Consider the following 21,313-nt stretch of genomic DNA (forward strand, 5'->3'; position numbering starts at 1 on the left):
TAATGAGGGCCGTCCAGCTGGGCCGGCTGGAGGTGCGGGCCTGCGGGTGGGGCCCCAGGGACCGCCTTACCCCCATTTCTCTGCCTCTACAGGAAGTGGGCAGAAGGATGGGCCTGGAAACGCACAAGCTGGCCTCACTCTGGAAGGACCGGGCTGTCGTTGAGATCAACGTTGCTGTGCTCCACAGTTTCCAGGCATGTCCACTGTCTGTGGGTCTGAAGGCACTCTGGTTAGAAGGTTATCTGGTCCAGCCGCTCATGTCATTCTTGATTCTCGCCTTACAGCTTTGCTCATTTATTTGTGCACCGAACAGTGTTGAATACCCAGTTTATGTCAGGTGCTGGGGGATACAGAGACAAGCCCTCTCAGGTCTTCTAGTGTAAACTTGAATGCTTCTAGCAACAGGCAACTCCTTACTTCGCAAGACTGATCAATCCTGGTGTTTGAGCACTGAATCCTGTCCTCTCCCAGTTTTCAAGGACTTTTATTCTTGAAAATCCTCCTCCTCTCATAGCAGCTGTCTCCTTATCCATTGGATCATTTCCACTGATGACCAATAAGCTGTAATGATTCCCATCTCAAAGAGATAAATGACTAGCTAGCCAAATACTCCCCCTAACCAGCTATTACCTTGTTTTTCTACTTTCATTTACAGCAAAACCATTGATGTGCTAAGTTGCTTTAGTTGTGTCCGACTCTTTGTGACCCATGGATTGTAGCCTGCCAGGCTCCTCTGTCCATGGATATCCCAGGCAAGAATACTGGAGTGGGTTGCCATACACTCCTCCAGGGCATCTTCCCAACCCAGGGATGGAACCCCAGGTCTCCCACATTGCAAGTGGATTCTTTACCATCTGAGCCACCAGGGAAGCCCCCAAACCATTGAAAGACCTCATAGTACATTCTCACCTCTCACCTCCTCCAGTCAGGCTTTTATCCTCCACAGCTGTGCCAGTCACACTGGAATTCTGACTTTTATTCAAACTTACCAAGATGGTCCCCACCCTAGGGCCTTTGCACTTGCTTTTCCCTCTGCCTAAAACTCTTGCCACAAATCATCCTATGACCAGCTCCTTCCCTTCAGCCAGGTCTCAATTATCACCTCTTCAGAGCAGCCCTCTCTGACACCATAAAAATAGCATGCTCACCCCACCTTCATCCTGTCTCTTATTCCTTTAACCCTTTCTTTTCCTTTGTAATCATTATTAGATCCTGACATAGTCCGTCTTTCTCCTTCTGTTTTTATTTTTGTATTTATCTTTGGCTGCACTGGGTCTTCATGCTGTGTACAGGCTTCCCCTAGTTGCTGCGAGTGGAGGTTGCTCTCTAGCTGTGGTGCATGAGTTTCTCATCGCAGTGGCACGTGGGCTCAATAGTTGTGGTGTGCAGGCTTAGGTGCCCCGTCACATGAGGGATCTTCCTGGATCAGGGATCGAACCCATGTCTCCTGCATTGGCAGGTGGATTCTTAACCACTGGACCACCAGGGAAGTCCATCTTCTTCTTCTTTCTTTGTTTGCCCCATTAGAATGTAGGCTCCATGGGGCAGGGCCCTTGTCTCTCTAACCCTAACCCTGGAGCCTAGAAGAGTGTCTGGCACGTGGAGATGCTAAAAATGTATTCCCTCGATGAAAGACCCAGAGCTCACGTCCACACGAGCAGTGGTTATCTTGCTTCCCTATCTGGGGGGCAGCGTCCACCACACATAGCAGGCTGGTTTCTGTGTGGGACTGAGCCCTCTGGCCCATCTGCTGCTCTCTCTCATATAAACACTCCCCTTGTGGGAAGGAGCCATGGGACGTGTGAAGCTATTATTGCTTTAGAAGCTGGGATCATCTCCACAAAGCTGGCAGATGTCCTGGAAACCCGGCCACTGGGCTGAGAGTCATTCATTCATTCAGCGAAGTTTTATTGTACATTTTTCATGTGTCAGGCACTAGGCCAGGCCAAGAATATGAGCAGTGAACAAAACAGAAACCCTGACCTTGTGGAAAGTAGTGGGAGCTGACTTTAAACACCCAGTAAATGCAGATTATCACATGCTGTTCCCTAGGGCTGGTCACCCTATAGACAGGTCAAGCTCATGCCTGACTGTGGGGAGTAGGGGGCATGGGGAAGCTCTGAGATAAGACAGGAAGAGCCCCCTGTGGCTGGCCCAGCTTGAGAAGGCCCCAAGGGTGAGGACCACACACCCTGACCCCGGGATCAGCTCTGACATTGGCAGGATGTGGATATGTCCCAGAAAATCTGCTGACCCTCAGCAGTCTCCTGACCACTGCTGACCACGTCCCTCCACTGCTTGAGAGTCTCCAGGCAGGACTTCCCCATGACCCTCCTTCGGGGTCAGCTTCAAAAGACTTGGGCTCATTTCCTCATCTGTAAAACAGAGATAATAATGGTACCTCCCTCACTAGGTTACAGTAAGAATGAAATGAAAACCAATGCAAAATGTTTAGTTGCACTCCCTGACCCACAGTGAACACTCAAAAAATATTCGGGTTTTTTTTTTTCTGTTTTATTTATGTATTCGGCTACACCCGGTCTTAATTGCCACGCAAGGGATCTTCAGTCTTCATCGCAGCATGTAGGATCCTCTTCATTGCGGCTTGAGGAAGCTTTTAGTTACAGCATGTAGACTCTATTAGATATTAATAGTTCCTCGACCAGGGATCGAACCTAGTCCCCTCTGCCTCCCACATTGAGAGCTCAGAGTCTTAGTCACTGGACCACCATGGAAGTCTAGCATCAGTTTTGTTGTTAGTATTATTTGTTACTGTTACAACCATCTCACCACTATCACCATCGGCTCCTGAGCCTAAAGCTGGTCTGACATCCAGGAGCTGCCGTGTGAAAAGTGAAGTATTAGTCACTCAGTCGTGTCTGACTCTTTACCCCTCCCCCCCCAACCGTGGACTGTATGTAGTCCATCAGGCTCCTCTGTCCATGGAATTCTCCAGGCAAGAACACTGGAGTGGGTTGCCATGCCCTTCTCCAGGGGATCTTCCTGACTCAGGGATCAAACCTGGGTCTTCTGAACTGCAGGAAGATCCTTTACTGTCTGAGCCCCCAGGGAAGCCCCCAGTTGCTGGGTATGTAAAAGTTTACGAGGCGTGGCTGGTCCTACTAGTCCCTCCACCAGCGGGCTCCTCTCCTGCCTCCTGACCTGGTCTCAAGCAACGCCCGTCCGCTGCCTAACTTGTACCCGTCTCTCAAAACTCACCTCCTCTAAGGAGCTGTCTCTAAAGAACTCGCCTCCTCTTAGAAGCTGTCTCTAAAGAACTCACCTCCTCTTAGAAGCTGTCTCTTAAGTCCCCCATCTCTCCTCCAGACCCCTGTCAGCCCTTCGTCAGCACCTGCTCTGACCTCCGTCGTAGCTTCTGTCAGCCTTTGTGAAACGGCTGAGGTCCTTCTGCCTCCCCTAGTTAGAACATGATCTAAGGCAGAAACGGGGCTGCGTCTTTCTCCTCTATATGCAGTGCCTGGTAAATAGAAATAATAATAGCAGCTAACATTTACTGAGCATGTTTTATGCTTTACTTGTTAACTATTTTAAGATTTTTAATAATTATTTTTGGCTGTGGTGGGTCTTCGTTGTTGTGCACAAGCTTTCATCTGGTTGCAGGGAGCAGATGCTGCTGTCTGCTTGCAGTGCGCGGGCTTCTCATTACGGCAGCGTCTCTTGTTCTGGAGCGCGGGCTCTAGGGCACACGGGCTCAGTAGCTGCGGCCCATGGGCTTAGCTGCCCCACGGCAGGTGGGATATTACTTCCCAGACAAGGGACTGAACCCGTGTTCCCTCTGGCAGGCAGATACTTAGCGATTGGACCCCCAGACACATCCCTTATTTATTGCATCCTTTCAACAACATGATGATATACCAACCGTTACGATCCCCATTTTACAGACGAGGAAACTGAGGTTAAGGAACTAATAGCTCAAGGTCACAGAGTTAATGAGAGTCCAAGGTTTGAACTACTCCATGAAACAAATGTCTCTTGACTGCATGACTTGCTCCAGACGATGTGGCTGCTCTTGCTGGGTCATTCCAGGAAGGCTCAGGCCCCTTGGATTCTAATTTTAAGACATGGGACATGGTGGTTATTTGTCTTCCATAAGCTATAGTTCCCCCAGGGCTTCAGCCCTCTTCAGAGATGTCTAGTTCCTTCTTGGCTGAGATAGCCACTCCTTTGGGAGGTGATTCCTGGAACTCTCTGCCAACAAGTGACAAAAAAAGGCACTGTGGTTTGATTCAACAGCATCCAGAGAGCCATTTGCTGTGTGTTTGGGGAGAGTGTGAGCATGGACCAAGAAGCTGGACACCGCCCCCAGAGGGCCAAGGGCGGCAGCCTGTGATCTGAGGGCTTACCATGGCTATTGTGTCTGCTTGGGCACCTCAGAGGCTCTGGGTGTACCTTGCATTTGGGTATTTATTTACATCAGTGAGAATGGGTCCAGGGGATTGCGCTCCCTTTTTATAGATTGCCAGGCCCTCCCACGGTTCATCCAGGAGCCCTGCAGCTCACCGGCCACTCTCCTCACTCCTCTCACCAACTCACCTTCTTGCCACATTCCTATTTAGAAGCAGAATGTGACCATCATGGACCACCACTCCGCTGCAGAGTCCTTCATGAAGTACATGCAGAATGAGTACCGCTCCCGAGGGGGCTGCCCATCCGACTGGATTTGGCTGGTCCCCCCAATTTCTGGAAGCATCACTCCCGTGTTCCACCAGGAGATGTTAAATTACGTCCTGTCCCCTTTCTACTACTACCAGGTAAAAGGGGGGCTTCCTCTACTCTCTTGGGAACTCAGGGGTGGAAAGAGCGTGTGTGCATCTGCACGTGCATGTGTGTGTGTGTGTGTGTGTGTTTGCGTGTGCTTGTGTGTGCTCACTAGCGCAGAACATCCAGGGAAGAATCAGGGACACAGAGGCATATATTTAATGCTTTCTGGGCTTCACTCAAGGATGCTTTTGTCCATTTCCACAGAGGTGAGGCTGAAGGAAACACCTTTCATTGTACCTTTAGTAGCCTGAAGCTCTGAGAGAGCTGAAGCTCATGGGGGTGACCCCCATTGTGCCTGCCCGCCCAGGGGGGCTGTAGACAGTCACAGAGCACCGTGGTGAGGAGCCTGGCTCCCAGCCACATACATCTGGGGTGATTCTCGCACTTCCTAGCTGTGTGGTCTCGGTGGGGTCATTGCACCCATCTAAGCCCTGATTTTCTCATCTCTGAAAAGATGGATGTCAGCTCCATGATGGCAGAGGTGGTCAGGAATCCTGTGAGCTGGTGTCCAGAACAGCTCAGCCCAGTGCCCTACCCAGAGTACACTCAGGAACTGCCACCCAGTGAAACGGGCTCTTTTTTTCTTTTTGTCCAAAAGGAGCTTGGTTAGATTTAGGGAGGAGCTTCCTTGTTCTAAAGGTAAGAAGGAGGGTGACTGACTGCCTGGGACACTGTGGGCTTGTTGTCATAGCACCTCCTACTCTCAACGGCATTCCAGGTCAGACTATACATTATATACAGTCTATATAGGCTTCCAATGATAAGACATCAAAAGGAAAGAGAAGTGAGGCCCCCCCTTCCAGGGGGACAGCTGAATGAAAATCAGCTGATCTGTGCCAGACAGGAGCCTCAAGTCTGAGGGAGACAGACAGATGCAGCCCTTCCCTGTGTGGCTTTCAGTAAGGGGGTGGGGACAGGGTCTGCTTGCCTCCCCACCCTGCCAACTTACGAGGGGCATGAAGGGCCCTCTGTCTCTCCAAGCCGGAGCCAAGCCAGTGCCTGTCTTGCCTACATAACTGTCCTCTTTTCTGAAGGTGGAGGCCTGGAAAACCCATGTCTGGCAGGATGAGAGGCGGAGGCCCCAGAGAAGAGAGATTCGATTCAAAGTCTTGGTCAAGTAAGTAGGAGCAGTCAATGTTAACATCTGAATGGCAGCCCTCCCTTCTAGGCCTTGAAGGACAGGGAACAAAGAGAAAGGATTCAGAGGGCCTTCTCTGACAGTCCAGTGTTTAGGACTCAGTGCTTCCACTGCGGGGTGCGCCGGTTTGATCCCTGCTGGGGGCGCTAAGATCCCACGTGCCTCATGGCCAAAACACTAAAGTATAAAACGGAAGCACCATTGTAATGAATCCAATAAAGACTTTAAAAAATCTTTTTTAAAAAGCATATTAAAACTATTTAAAAAAAGAGAGAGAGAAAGGGTTTTGTTCCCAGATACATGTGCTTGCTAAGTCACTTCAGCCGCGTCTGACTCTGCGACCCTATGGACTGTAGCCCGCTAGGCTCCTCTGTCCATGGAATTCTCCAGGCAGAAATACTGAAGTGGGTTGTCATGCCCTGCTCCAGGGGATCTTTCTGATCCAAGGATCAAACTTGTGTCTCATTATGTCTCCTGCATTGGCAGACAGATTCTTTACCACAGACACCCCAATTCCAAACCCCAATTCCATGGGTCACCTGCCACCTCTGCCCCAGAGTTCTCTCATCTCTATTTTCCCAAAGGACCTGAGTGGTGGGTTGAGCAGGGGAGGGGAATGAGACAAAGTCCATAGCTGGTAAGAAACCTGGATTCTTTTCCCTCAACCTGCCCCACTGTAAGCACAGGGCCCCCGTCTTCCTTTTTGGAAGGCTGACTTGGCACCTACTCTGTTGTCCCCACAGAGCCGTGTTCTTCGCCTCGGTGCTGATGCATAAGGCCATGGCATCCCGGGTCAGAGCCACGATCCTCTTTGCAACGGAGACAGGGAGGTCAGAAACGCTGGCCCAGGACCTCGGGGCTTTGTTCAGCTGTGCCTTCAACCCCAAGGTAGCCACCTCAGCCTGTGTGTGGGGAAGTCTGGGACAAGTTACAGTGATTGCTCTGCTCCTAGATATCTCTGAGCCTCGGGACATACTTTGCAACTCTGTGATAGAAGGAGAGATATGTGTCCCGGGATTCCCAACTTACCCAGTAGATAAGCTTTTCATAGTGTTCCAGGAAACATGATTTGAGAAACATGTTCCTAATGATGCCAAGTCTCCGAGCTGTTCCAGAGGAATTTTATTCACATTTGCGGAGCACCTCCTATATGGGGTGCGGGGCTAAAGGCGAAGGACACAGAGAATGGATAACATGCAGAGAAATAAAACGAAACCCCTAAGGGTGACTCATTCCTTCTAGCAATGTTGGATTTGAGTCTCCGTCACTGAAGTCACTGAAGGCATCCCGGGTTAGGCTGGCCTGGGTGGAAACCTGAGGCCCTGACATATTTCACCTGAGATTAGCTTCAGGCAAAGCATTTGTGTTCCCAAGATACCAAAGGAGTTGAGCAATTTTGTAACCCGCTCATGCTGTTTTTGTGAAAAATATGTCCACATTCTTGGAATCCGAAAAAGCGGTGGAAGTGGTGAGACGTGATGTGGGACATGGAGTGTTTTGGAGGCAGAGCCCCCAGGGCTGGCTGATGTGCTAGCCGAAGAACCCAGGACGCTGTGTGTAAATAGGTTCGATTGGCAGGGACTTGTTAAGTACTTACCTCCTCTGTCCCAGGCACCAGGGGACGGAGCTGATGATGGGGACCCAAGCACTGGATGCCTGGGGAGGGCGTGGAGGGAGTCAGCCTGGGGAGCGAGGGCTGACGTCCACCCCGGGTGCCCTGCAGGTTCTCTGCATGGATCAGTACCAGCTGAGCCACCTGGAGGAGGAGCAGCTGCTTCTGGTGGTGAGCAGCACTTTTGGCAACGGAGACTCCCCCGGCAATGGAGAGGTGGGTGGCCCAGGGCTCAGGGCCCAGGGGTCTGGGGACTGGTAAGGGCCCGCCCGAGATGACCGAGGGAAGGACCTGGGGACTCAGCATGTCCTAAGGAGGGCATTTGGGAGTGAGAGCTCCGATCACTCTGGGTTGCCCTAACGTTAGGCATCAGCCTTCCTTCTTCCTTTGTAATTACCAGTGTATACTCGAGCTGCCAAGCCTATGACGTGCTTCATATATTTCAGTAAATTGACCTGCCTTTTTAAATTCAAAAAGTCATTTTTAGAGGAAAATTTATATCAGTCTTACAAATGGAAAGCCAGCAAAGAGTGGTCCCACGTACATCCAATGAAAGTCAAACAATTATTGAATTTTAGCCAGATACTGTTGCCTAACCATGGCTTACTTTGTTCTCAAAAATAATAATAAGTAAGTATTAGAGAAGTGTTAAGTCTCCATTGGCAGTGATCTGAGATTTTTCCCTAGAGTTCAGGACAAGAAAATAAAATATTTGAAACAGGAGTAACTATTTAAAAATTATAGAAAAAAAATATTTTCCTACCATGTGATTTGACACTATTTTCCATCTCAAGTTATCTTGGAAAAAAAACAAAGGAAAGTGAAACTGTTAGTTGTTCAGTCATGTTTGAGTGTTTGCAACCACAATGGACTATAGCCTGCCAGGCTCCTTGTCCATGGGGTTCTCCAGGCAAGAATACTGGAGTGGGTCACCATTCCCCTCCTGGCCCAGGGGTCAAACCCAGGTCTCCTGTATTGCAGGCAGATTCTTTACCACTGCGCCACCTGGGAAGTTATCTTGGGTTTCGGGAAAATCAAGGTTATTTTGGAGAATATGGGACCAATTGTCAATCTGACAAGAAGAAAGGCTCAGGCCCCATCAGGAGATCCTCTGGAGATACCCGGCTATTAGACACCCCCCCACCCCCCAGGGCTGGGCTCTCCTGGGTCCCCCATCAAAGGTCAGACCCCCCTGAGTTGCTGAGGCTGAAACTGTCCCTGAGTCCCAGTCAGGTGATCCACATATACCAACTTCCACGTGAGGATCTTGGACTTTGTCCTGCCAGATCTGGCCAGTCTGCAAATGAGCCACTGGATGACTAGGAGACGCAGGGCTCTCATTAATCGTGTCCTGAGACATCTGTGATTCTCTTTCTAGAAACTGAAGAAGTCCCTCTTCATGCTGAAAGAACTCACCAACAAGTTCCGGTAATGCCCTTCCCCGCTCCCAGAGTCTGGGTTCCATCTGAGCGTGGAGCTGGGGATGTACGAGAGGGGGATTTCTCTGGGACGTCCAGGCACAAAGAGAGCCTGTCTTCAAGGGTGCATTGGTTAAAGCACGAAAACCAAGTACCTCTCTTGGGTCTGCAGGCCAAGGTGGGGTTGGTCTTGGGAGTTGATGACAAGGTTCGGCAGTCAGGGAAGACAGGAAGGGGACGTGTGCCCTGGTGATCCTTGCCCAGCTGGCATGGACATGTCCGGGGGCCGGCCTATGGCTTGTTGGCCCTGGGGCAGGTGGCGGGTTGGCTCACCCAGGCTCCATGCATGTCCTCCTCCGGCAGGTACGCTGTGTTTGGCCTTGGCTCCAGCATGTACCCTCAGTTCTGCGCCTTTGCTCATGACATCGACCAGAAGTTGTCCCAGCTGGGGGCTTCTCAGCTGGCCCCAACTGGGGAAGGGGACGAACTCAGCGGGCAGGAGGAGGCCTTCCGCAGCTGGGCCGTGCAAACCTTCAAGGTCAGTTCACAGCTGGGAGCTGCCCCATCACGTGGGCAGGGAGGCTGTGGTGTGCGTGTGCCCCAGACACCTGTGCCAGGCATCCTGGGGGTCACCACCCCTATTGGGCCCTGTAGGCATGATCCCAATGTGGGCAGGTTGGAGGACTCAGGTCGCTACTGCACCCCAACAGCCCCCAGAAGAGCTCCACTGAGACATGTGTCCCCCAGGTGGGAGAAGGTAGATAAGATGCTTCCCTGCCCTTGGGGAGCTATGGTTTAAGATCTTTCCCCCCTCTGATTATCCAGGTCACCTCCTGACATCCTTGTCTCATTTTAGTGTCCCAGCTACAGAGAACTTGAGACAGGGCTATCTCAGTAGGTCTTCAGGGCCTGCAGCTTGACCCCACTGACTGAGAAAACTCACTGAAGCAAAGTCTTTCACCCTGTAGCGGGGCTTATGAGCACCAGCTTGAGAGGGGCCGGCATGGTTCCCAAGCCCAGGTCTCCTCCACACAATTCCACATCAGGAAAATGGGAGCAATCAAACCCATCACATGGTGTGGGCATGCAGATAAAAGGAGATGCTATCGTTATTATTAATATTCATAATAGCAGCAACAGCTACTTCGTGCTAGGCCCAGCCACTTTATACAGTCTTCATAATAGCCCTACCAGATAAGTGTCCTTAGTAATTAAAGCACTTAGCTCAGTTGTAAGGAACATGGTAGCCCCAGGGGTGGTGATGCTGCTGCTGATGACAGGAATGGTTGTTAACCCTGGTCTGTTCCATCTTCACCCAGGCAGCCTGTGAGACATTTGATGTCAGTGGCAAGCACCACATTGAGATCCCCAAGCTCTACACATCCAATGTGACCTGGGACCCACACCACTACAGGCTCAGGCAGGACTCAGAGCCTCTGGACCTCAACAAAGGTGCGGCTTCCCTGCACCCCGCAGAGCGTGTTTGCCCTTCCTGCCGGGGTGGGCATGTCTGAGTCCTGAGCCCGTGGTCAAGGAGAACACTGTGTGTGTTTGTTGTTGTGTGTACGTGCATGTGTGTGTTAGCTGCTCAGTCATGTCTGATTCTTTGCGACCCCCTGGACTATAGCCAGCCAGGCCCTTCTGTCCATGGGCTGCTCCAGGCAAGAATACTGGAGTGGATTACCATGCCCTCCTCCGGGGGATCTTCCCGACCCAGGGATCAAACCCAGGTCTCTTGTGTCTCCTGCATTGGTGGATGGATTCTTTACCACTGTGCCACCTGGGAAGCCCAAGGAGACCACTAGGACCCTCTGAATGGAGGCAGCTAGTCTAGGGCTACCAGGCATCTCTCTCTCACTGGGTCCAGGAGTCTGTAGGGATATAAGACCCAGGGCTTGTCTGGCCTCTGAGGAAGGGAATTCAGAAGGAAACCCTGGGAGGGTGGTGGAAAGAGAAGGGTGCTCCCATGTGCAGGACACTGTGCTGGGCTCTTTGTCCACCTGCTCTAAGTGATCTCTGACACTCAGCTCAAGTGGAAAGCACAGACAGAAAAACTGAGGTTCAGGGAGGTGTGATAAGTTGCTGGCACGAGGCCAAGTTGGGATTTGGGCCCCGGCCTTCCAACTCCAGTGGCATCGGGGTGTTAATGAAGGGCATTTTGCAGAGGCAATTCCAGGCTGCGGTCCGGGAACTCTGGATGGCCCCTATCGATGCTGGATCCCATGATGCCTCTTGTCTTGTACCATAACTGCAGTGGTCCTGCAGGTTTCTGCTTGTTTAGGATATCCTCAGCTTCAACTATGCTCTCCTGTGGATCCCAAGCCATGGGATGCTCTAGAAATCCCCATACCACGGGCATCAAAATTGCATTCCCCAGCACCTAGCAGCAGCACAAGCACCTTCTGTCAGACCAGGGGTCTTTATTTGTGATTGGGAAACATAGTGGGAAAAAAAGGCAGGGAAGGAAAACCCCAGCACCATCACCGTGAGACACCCAGGGGAATGTCGGGTGTAATCGACTCAGCATGTGGAGGCTGCCCCGCCAACACTCACGAGCCACGTCGCCACTTCACCGTCTCTCTGTTCCACAGCCCTGAGTGGTATGCACGCCAAGCATGTGATCACCATGAGGCTCAAATCGCAGCAGAATCTGCAGAGTCCAAAATCCAGGTAGAGCAGAAGACAGGACTTCTGGGGTGAAATTCCACAGATTTTACTTATTTATTTATTTCTGGCTGCGCTAGCTTTCTCTAATTGCTGTCTGCAGGGGCTACTCTCTAGTTTTGGAGCATAGGTGGAGCATAGGCTCTAGGGTGCATGGGCTTTGATAGTTGCAGCACATGGGCTTAGATGCTCCAAGGCATATAGGATCTTCCTGGACTAGGGATCGAATCCATGCCCTCTGCTTTGGCAGGTGTATTCTTTACCACTGGACCACCAGGGAGGTCCCCACAGATTTTATTTTAATCAAGGGAAGACCAGAGTAAGTCAGTCTTTGAAAGAAGAAAACAAACATATCTGCTGGCCTTAGCTACGGTGCTGTTGGTAGGACCAGCTAAACTTCTCATCCCTGTGGCCACCAGCACCTTCACATCAGGTCTCCATTAACCACAGGCCAGTTTTCCAGCTTGGGAATCAGGCACCTGCTTCAATTCCTATCCTTTGTGATTTAACTATTTCACCAAATAAAGGAGGGCAAGAGAAACTCAAACCCTTTGACTCTTCCTTAAGAACTTTCAGGAGAAGTTTTGACAGGGCAGGATGTTTTCCCGCCGGGCAGCCAGTGTTGTGGATTCTCTGTAATTTATCTGTGCTGTCCTTACATTCATTAGCAAAATTGGGCTGTGTTCTAATAAGAACCAGATTTGTGCTGACACTAGGAAAGGTTTGTCTCAATGCCGACGTATCTCCCAGTGACATGCTTTCTTTAGGCAGAGTCTGTGGCCAAGCTCTTGTGGAGGGTGGCACGGGAGGGATACTGCCCACCCTCTCCCCATGGAGAAGCCACAGTCCCTACCAGCCCCCAGCCCTCTTGAGCACTCCAACCCTGGGATGCCGGCAACCTGTGTTCATGGAACCAGGCAGGAACATGAAAGGAGGGCATGTTTCCTGGGGAAGCTGGCCCACCCATCGGGGAGCATGGGAGGAAATCCTGGTGGCATCATCAGAGGCTTCTTTTTCCTTCTCCAGCCGCACCACCCTCCTGGTGGAACTCTCCTGTGAAGGCAGTCAAGCTCCAAGCTACCTGCCAGGGGAGCACCTCGGAGTTTTCCCATGCAACCAGCCAGCCCTGGTCCAAGGCATCCTTGAGCGAGTGGTGGATGGCCCTGCCCCGCACCAGCCTGTGTGCCTGGAGACCCTCTGTGAGAATGGTGAGCCTTCTACAGGGAAGCTTGGCTGAGGCGACCTCAGCATCCTCCCACCTCCCCCCTTCCAGCCCCACTGATGGATTGGGCTGCAAACACTCATCTAGTCTTGTCCTTCTGGCTGAGTAGGGGGCTCCTGAAGCCTGCCCCAAAGCAACCTTGCAAATAGTTCTGAACTATTTATTCTGGGCTATATATTCTGGACTATAATCATTCCAGCAAGAAGGGATTCTTCCTTGGTACTGTCTGCCCAACACCAGAGGCTGGGCTGTCTTTCCCCTTCATTCATTTCCTTAACTGGCCACTTCGGTTGACTGATTCATTTTTCCATCGAAATTTTAACCACTTGTATCTATATACCAGGGGCTCAGCAGTAAAGAATCTCCCTGCAATGTAGGAGATGTAGGTTCAGTCCCTGGGTCAGAAAGATCCCCTGGAGAAGGAAGTGGCAATCCACTCCAGTATTCTTGCCTGGGAAATCCCATGGACAGAGGAACCTGGTGGGCTACAGTTGCAAGAGTTGGACACAACTTAGCGATTAAACTATCACCACCGCCATCTGTATAAAAAGAAAGAAAGTGAAGTCACTCAGTTGTGTCCAACTCTTTGTGACACCGTGAACTGTAGCCTACCAGGCTCCTCCGTCCACTGGATTCTCCAGGCAAGAATACTGGAGGGGGTTGCCATTCCCTTCTCTAGGGGGTCTTCCCGACCCAGGGATCAAACCTAGGTCTCCCGCATTGCAGGCAGATGCTTTACCCTCTGAGCTACCAGGGAAGCCCAATACCATCTGTATACCAGGCTATAAAGCATCTATATCCTGGGCTATGTGTGCATGTGTGCTAAATCATTTCAGTTGTGTCTGACTCTTTGTGACCCTATGGACTGTAGCCCACCAGGCTCCTTTGTCCATGGGATTTTCTAGGCAAGAATACTGGAGTGGGTTGCCATATCCTCCTCCAGAGATTTTCCTGACCCAGGGATTGAGCCCATATCTCCTGCATTGAAGGTGGATTCTTTATCATTTGAGCCACCAGGAAAGCTCCTACCTGTGCTAAATTGAATGAGACTTCATGTCTGTCCTCAGAAAACCTATTACTTAGTACAGGAGGCAGATATGCAAGAATAGTCATAATAATTAATATTATAATAATAACAGTAGCAGCCACCACAGGATAGAAAAGGGTTTTTCTCTAAATGAACAACTCACCTACCTCTAGAGTGTACATCAGTCTTTAGTGAATTTAGTCACTCTGAGTCTGTAGTTCACCTGTGTGTGTACTGCTGAAGTTCAAGTCCGTGCCAGAGAGGACTGGACTCTGGTGCATAGTTAGTTTTGCAGGATTGTGTCCACTTGGGTGCCCTTTGGGGGGCTATTGATCAGCCTTTCCTAGCAGTCCTATCTCTGACCACCACCCTCCTGCACTTGAGTTGGGCATGTGAGCCCTTTTACTGTCCCTGGAACCAGAATTTCAGTGTCTTCTCTCCCCCGTAGCTGGAGGGTGGAGGGTGTCTGTCCCAGATGCCTAATCACTCTTTGGGAAACCTAAATGGGGCCTCTTTCCTATCCTGTCTCCTTTCTTCCCTCTTCAGGCAGCTACTGGGTCAAGGACAAGCGACTGCCACCTTGCTCACTCAGCCAGGCTCTCACCTATTTCCTGGACATCACCACCCCACCAACCCAGCTGCTGCTCCGAAAGCTGGCCCAGCTGGCCACGGAAGAGGCTGAGAAGAAGAGGTTGGAGACACTATGCCAGGTGAAGGTCGGGGCTGGTGGGCGAGGCTGGGACAGGGTCCCAGAGTCGGGGGAGCCTGAGCCTAGAGCTGGTTTTTAAACTTCAAGAGGATCCACCCCAACTTCCCAAAGTGTCACTTGTCAAAGCCTGGTGGGAATTCAGACATCCTCTTCCATCCCATTTCTAGGACATAGTTGCATTAAGTAAACTGAGTTTTTTGAATGCCTACAGGATGCAACCTAAGTGCCCTTCCTCAGAAATTAGCTAGAAAAGGAGAACCATTCTCTTTTGTATTCCCCACACCTGGAAGAAGCCTGGAACTCAGGAAGTGTTGGAGGACAGATGATGTGGATGAATGGACATAGTAACGGATGTGTAGCAGTTGAATTAATAAATGAATGAAAGAATGCATTAACTCACTGGAAACTTTCTAGGCCCAAGTCTTTGCAAAGGCACTTCCAACCCAGGGATCGAACCCAGGTCTCCTGCATTGCAGGTGGATTCTTTACCAGCTGAGCTGCCAGGGAAGCCCTTTGCAAAGGCACTGGATATCATTGTCTCTAATTATCTTGATTACTGCCATTAACCTGTGGCTGCACTACACTAACTTGGCACACATTTTATCACTTAATTCTCACAATATCCCCACGAGGTAGGCAGTGCTGCCCTCACTCCACAAAGGTTAAGTAATGGGGACAAGATCCCACAAATAGTAAGAGCCTTCAGGCAAGGTTTGAACCCAGGTCTGTTCAGTTGTTTCTGACTCTTTGTGACCCAATGGACTGTAGCCTGCCAGGCTCCTCTGTCCATGGAGTTCTCCAGGCAAGAATACTGGAGTGGGTTGCCATTTCCTTTTCCAGGATATGATTCCAAAGCTCTCCCCTAAATTAGGTTATGATGAAAATTTGACTGCTGCCCATGTATGATTCCAAAACACTCCCCCAAATTAGGTTGTGATAAATATTTGACTGCTGCCCACCAGTAGTTGACAGTAAGGTTCAAAGCACACAAGTTAGAGAAATGCTACCCCTCTCCACCTTAGCGTTTTCAGCACCACGGACAGCACCTAGTTCTTTGAAATATTTGCTGTGGGAATGAATGAGTGAATGAATGAATACTGAATTGTGACAGCTTCTTCCCTCCATGTGGAGCAAACTCCCGGAGACACTCATGTTGCCCTTGACTTTCAGCCCTCGGATTACAACAAGTGGAAGTTCACCAACAGCCCCACATTCCTGGAGGTGCTGGAGGAGTTCCCGTCCCTGCGGGTGTCTGCCAGCTTCCTGCTCTCCCAGCTCCCTATTCTGAAGCCCCGGTACTACTCTATCAGCTCCTCCAGGGACCTCACACCCACGGAGATCCACCTCACTGTGGCCGTGCTCACGTACCGCACCCGAGGTGAGGCTGGGGCAGTGGCTGGGGAGCGGCCCAAGGTTGCAACTTACTGGGCAATTGTCAACACCTCCGAGCTTTGATCTCCTCATCATTAAACATCCATCTTCCAGACCTGTTAACAGCAGTGGGAGGAGTATGGGAGAGACCACTATGAATCAGGCACTGGGCTAACCTCTTTGTAGATGTGATCTGAGAAGCACATTCACATGGTTTCTGAAAACCAGGCAGAGACCCACTTTGCTCTGCTAAAGAACATTTGCAGGAGACCTGGGTTCCGTCCCTGGGTTGGGAAGATCCTTTGGAGAAGGGAACGGCTACCCACTCCAGTATTCTTGCCTGGAGAATTCCATGGACAAAGGAGCCTGGCAGGTTACAATCCATGGGGTCGCAAAGCGTCAGACATGACTGAGCGACCTTCACTCAAAGAGCACCTGCAGAGGCCAGGTCTCAGTCCTCGGACCAGGGGAGGGGAGGCAGGTGCACATCCTATGGAAGCAGGATTCCACCCCGAGGGAAACCAACAGGACTTCTCGGTTAGGGGCACTGGAGTAGGAGTTAGGGCAGCTGAGTTGTGACCTGATTCTACTGTTACCTGAGGGACCTTGTGCAAGTCACCGTCCCTCTCTGAGGCTCAGCTTCTGCAGTGAGAGAGCCTTGCCGGCTCTCTGAGTCCCTTTCAGATTTTGCCGACTCTGGGCACATAGAGAGTAGAGCTCAGGACCAGGAGGAAGAGCAGCCCTCTGACTAAAGCCTGTCAAGTGTCTGAGCGGGCCTTTCAGGGAGGAGCCACTGAAAGCGTTCATGCACGGGTGGCAGGGACCACGTAGGTCAGTGTGTGCTGTCCTTGCAGATGGCCAAGGTCCCCTGCACCATGGTGTCTGCAGCACGTGGCTCAGCAGCTTGAAGCCCCAAGACCCGGTGCCCTGCTTTGTGCGAAGGTAGGCACTCCCTCCACTGTGTCTGCTGCCGGAGCACTGGCCCCGGGGAGTACTGGGTTGAAAGGGAGGCTTCTGGGGCTTAGACACCACTCTGGGACTGTTGGCCCATAACGAAGGCACTGGGGTCCCACGGGGCCTCTCCATTCTAATCCTTAGTGATAGACCACAGCCAGGTCTCTAGCAGGGACAGAGGCTGACAGCGGTGGTGGGCTCAGAACAACGAAGCTCAGCCTTTTTCCCAAAGGGCCCCAGGGTGAGGTGATGGTGCGCCTGGATGGGGGACGTGAAATAGCCTGCAGGACTTGGGAAATCAAACTTGAGCTCGTTGTCTCCACCGCAACCCCCCGCCCCTCAACACTGCTGCCTCAACCACCGCAGCTCCCATGCCTGTCCTGTGTGTGTGCATTAGACCCAGACTGTCTGAGGACAGGACCTCTTTCCCTCTGTCCCCTCAGTGCCAGCGGCTTCCAGCTTCCCGAGGACCGCTCCCGTCCTTGCATCCTCATCGGACCCGGCACGGGCATCGCCCCCTTCCGCAGTTTCTGGCAGCAGCGGCTTCATGAGGCTGAGCACAAAGGTATAACTGGGGGGCTCCTGGCGGTGGGAGGGGGCACCGGGTGACGCCCAGCACCTGCCTGGGAGTAGAACTGTAACTGTAACCATCTCACAGACATTTCCTGGCCCCTCTCCCAAGTTAACCTCAGCCTGTGTGGAAAAATGATATGAATGCCCTAGGCCTCAGTTTCCTCATCTGTAAAATAGGGACAGTACTGTTTTCGATAGGATGTGGCAAAGAAATGGGATTCCAGTTGGGCGCCCAGCTCAGCCAGCCTTGCAGCATGATCTGCCCGCCCTCTGCTGGCCACGCGGGTAACTGCAACCTGCCCTGGGTCTTGCAGGGCTCCAGGGTGGCCGCATGACCCTCGTTTTCGGGTGCCGCCGCCCGGAAGAGGACCACCTCTACTGGGAGGAGACGCTGGAGATGGCCCGCAAGGGGGTACTGCACGAGGTGCACACAGCCTATTCCCGCCTGCCTGACCAGCCCAAGGTAAATGCCACAACTGTGCGTGTAGAAAGGGTGGAGCATTAAAAGAACAGACTGTGGTGGGTGTCTGGCTCCCCACAAGCTCCTTACCTCTGTGAGCCTTCACCTCCTCAGCTCCAAAATAGAGGCAAGGGACTTGCCTGGTGGTCTAGGGACTGAGACTCTGTGCTCCCAATGCAGGGGACCCGAGTTCGATCCCTGGTCAGGGAACTAGATCCAGCATCATGCAACTAAAGATTCTGCATGCTGAAACAAAGACCCAGTGCAGCCAAACAAATACATATTTAAAAATAAAATGGAAACAATTATACAGTCACCGCAGCGGTGCTGTGAAGCTACTGATAGTATGTTCACTCTTCCAGGAGAAGAGACAGGTCCTGAGACGGTCAGGGCTAAGTCAGGGTCATGTATGGGTTCATCCCCAGTGCCCAGCCTGCTGAAGGCTCCCGCCTCTGGATGTACAACTGTTGGGTGGGTGGTGGTCCAGGCACTGCAAGGCTGGAGGATGGCTGCTGTTCCCTGAATGGCCTGCTGACCCACTCTGCTGTCCCAGTGGGCACTTTGCCCCAAGAGCCTGCGCAGTCAGAACAGTCTCTTGGCTCAGCCTTTGTGAACTTGTCCCATTGGGCCCCTCCTACGCTGGTACTCCGTGCCTGGTGGCGTCTCCATGCCTGGGGGCATCACTTGTGTGAAGCAAGGGCAGAGAGCCCTGGTTGACTCCAGGACTTCTGAATTTCTGGGGAACCCTGCTCTGAATTAAAAGGAGGGTCCCCTGGACAGTCTGCACTGAGAGACTCCCTTTTCTGGGGTGTAAGCAGATGGGCCTCAGAGCCTTGGGCAGGGCAAGTGGCTTGATTGATGCCTCTTTGAAGTGTGCTAAATTCAGAGCAAGTGTGCTAAATCTGGGAGCTCCCCTGGAGGCCAGTTCCTCAAGGGCAGGGCTGCGGCCGGTACTCACCTCTCCAGCCCCAGCCCAGGCCTGGGCCAGGCAGGGCGCCAGTGCACCTCCTCCTCCCAACCTTGATCATCCTTCCTGGCCAGGAAGGTGCTCACTCCACAGCCCCCTGTGCCCCCTCCCCGCCTCCCCGTGGCCAGGAGGCCTGACCACAGCCTTTGCCCTCAACGGCGGGGGCCTGGACCCACCATCTCCTCTGGTTTCAGGTCTATGTTCAAGACATCCTGCGGCAGCGGCTAGCAGGCGAGGTGCTTCGTGTGCTCCATGAGGAGCAAGGCCACCTCTATGTCTGCGGGGACGTGCGTATGGCCCGGGACGTGGCCTGCACCCTGAAGCAGCTGGTGGCTACCGCGCTGAGCCTGAACGAGGAGCAGGTGGAGGACTATTTCTTCCAGCTCAAGGTAGGGCCGCTGGTGGTGTGTGGGCTTGGGATGCAGGTCACGGGCACGGGCCTGGGAGCCAGGACCAGGGAACTCAGGCTCAGACTGAACTCAAAGGAATCCTAGACAGGGTGGGAGGTCAGAGCTGGGGTGGGCTGTTAGAAGGCCTGACTGTCCATCCTGATCTGGTTGCTCAGTTGGACAAAGGCAAACATGTTGATTTTCTGCAAGACACTCAGAGCCTCTAAAACGCTGCTGTGCATCAAAGAGCTTGAAGACTCGGAGACAGTGCACAGCATTTCCCAACCATATTTATCTCAGAGCCCACAGTTCCTGGAGCCCCGTGGGACAAGCACAGGGCAGGCTTTGTTGGTGTTCAGTCGCTCAGTCATGTCCGACTCTTTGCGACCCCATGGACTGCAGCACGCCAGGCCTTTCTGTCCTTCACCATCTCCTGGAGCTTGCTCAAACTCATGTTCATTGAGTCAATGATGCCATGCAATCATCTCGCCCTCTGTCATCCTCTTCTCCTCCTGCCTTCTATCTTTCCCGGCATGAGGGTCTTTTCCAATGAATAGGCTTTAATGACTGTCATAAAGCTTGGGGAGATGTTTTGGGGTCCACACCAGAGTGGGTGCTCATGGGAGTTAAAGAGTCTTAAAAGAGATTCAAATCTAATCTAAGCATGGCAATTGGGAAGGCAAATAGTTCATGAGTGCCTGTGTGATGGGGAAACCAGGGAACCCTGGGGGCTGGTCCCAACCTGGACCTGCTGAGTGAGAGGGCGCTGCACCAACAGAGCTGATATTAATACCTTGGTCTCTGTTTTCCCTTAAAGAGCCAGAAGCGCTATCATGAAGACATCTTTGGTGCTGTATTTCCCTATGAGGTGAAAAAGGATGAGGCAGCAGGGCTGCCCAGTGATCCCAGAGCTCCAGGCACCCACATGAGAAGTTAAAGCTGCTGGCATGGAACTTAATGATGACCCCCACTCTCGATTATCTGAGGTCACAGGACTGGGGCGATTGGAGGGAGATTATATCCCCAAGCTTCACATCTTATTTCCCCATCTCCTTCCCTCTCAAACCCTTTACTTGACCTGCTACCAAGTAGCAGCCTTGGAGACAGACTGTAACCTTTTGTCTCTCTTGAGCCCCTGCTCCGGGGTGATGGAGAGACAGGCCTCCCTGGTCCCTTGGAGACGAAGTCTGCAGTGCCATGTCTGGCCAGGGGGTGAGAAAGAGGGAACTTCCTGGAGTGCACCACTTGGAGTGACCACTAGGAGGAGCTGTCATGCCACTCTGTATTTAGCTGCCCATGTACAGTTTTTTATGCCTCTGTATTTAAAACAAGCAAACCCCAATCTGCCTCTTAGGCCTTCCTTGTATGATTACATGATGGAGATATTTATACGAAATACATTTTATTTTAACCACACTGTATATGTATGTGTGTGTTTTGTAAGGAAAGCAGCCTTAAGTTGTACAGAGTTAGGGTTGGGGTGGTGGTGGGGTTGCCACAGCTTGGACAAAAGTCCCCCACAAAGGGACATACCAGCTTGGCTACGTTGCTTCTCTGAAATGCCCACTGGGCCTGGGGGCAGCACATGAAGTTTTGTGCACATCTGAAAACCTGTGATGGAGGTGAGGAAGCACAGGATGGCCTGAGGGCGCCAGCTAGCTGAGCCCTGCACGGGAAGCACCGCACATGGGGTGTCGCGGAGACGCGAGCTGCCAGTCCTTTAGTGAAGGCCTGCCCCGCAGCCTGTCTCGGGAGTCACCACCTTCTGCTCTGGGGCTGCCTGTTTCATGACAGTTTGGCCAATAATGATTTGGCCCCTGAGTGACAAAGCAGGTGAGGCTGGGCTACGTGTCAAGGACTTGATGGCGAGTGAAGGACACACTTCTTCCACAGGGAAGGCTTCTTCAGGGACTGAGCCCGGGGGGAATAAGGAAGGAACTCAGCCAGGGGCTAAGTGGAGGGTTGGCTAAATCTGGCTCCCAGCCCGGGTTTGGACTCTTGTTAACTTGGCTCCTTGGCCCCCTTCT

The 21,313-nt window shown here is 52.0% G+C and overlaps 1 protein-coding gene across 1 annotated transcript in view; it reads left to right on the forward strand.

Annotated features, from left to right (window-relative positions):
• The window catches only part of NOS2 (nitric oxide synthase 2), a 40,731-nt gene extending 20,038 nt beyond the window's left edge, over window positions 1–20,693 (forward strand). Inside the window, exons 11-27 of the mRNA XM_065909382.1 lie at window positions 93–194; window positions 4,578–4,772; window positions 5,817–5,899; window positions 6,664–6,808; window positions 7,644–7,748; window positions 8,911–8,960; window positions 9,314–9,488; window positions 10,270–10,402; window positions 11,542–11,620; window positions 12,641–12,822; window positions 14,410–14,573; window positions 15,743–15,950; window positions 16,798–16,885; window positions 17,341–17,462; window positions 17,785–17,933; window positions 19,092–19,286; window positions 20,104–20,693. Coding sequence (XP_065765454.1) covers window positions 93–194; window positions 4,578–4,772; window positions 5,817–5,899; window positions 6,664–6,808; window positions 7,644–7,748; window positions 8,911–8,960; window positions 9,314–9,488; window positions 10,270–10,402; window positions 11,542–11,620; window positions 12,641–12,822; window positions 14,410–14,573; window positions 15,743–15,950; window positions 16,798–16,885; window positions 17,341–17,462; window positions 17,785–17,933; window positions 19,092–19,286; window positions 20,104–20,223 — 2,295 coding nt within the window. The 3' untranslated portion in view covers window positions 20,224–20,693. The remainder of the gene's footprint in view (window positions 1–92; window positions 195–4,577; window positions 4,773–5,816; window positions 5,900–6,663; window positions 6,809–7,643; window positions 7,749–8,910; window positions 8,961–9,313; window positions 9,489–10,269; window positions 10,403–11,541; window positions 11,621–12,640; window positions 12,823–14,409; window positions 14,574–15,742; window positions 15,951–16,797; window positions 16,886–17,340; window positions 17,463–17,784; window positions 17,934–19,091; window positions 19,287–20,103) is intronic.
• The last annotated feature ends 620 nt before the right edge of the window (window positions 20,694–21,313 follow it).

This window comes from Muntiacus reevesi, chromosome 18 (assembly GCF_963930625.1).
Source record: "Muntiacus reevesi chromosome 18, mMunRee1.1, whole genome shotgun sequence".
Taxonomy (NCBI): Eukaryota; Metazoa; Chordata; class Mammalia; order Artiodactyla; family Cervidae; genus Muntiacus; species Muntiacus reevesi.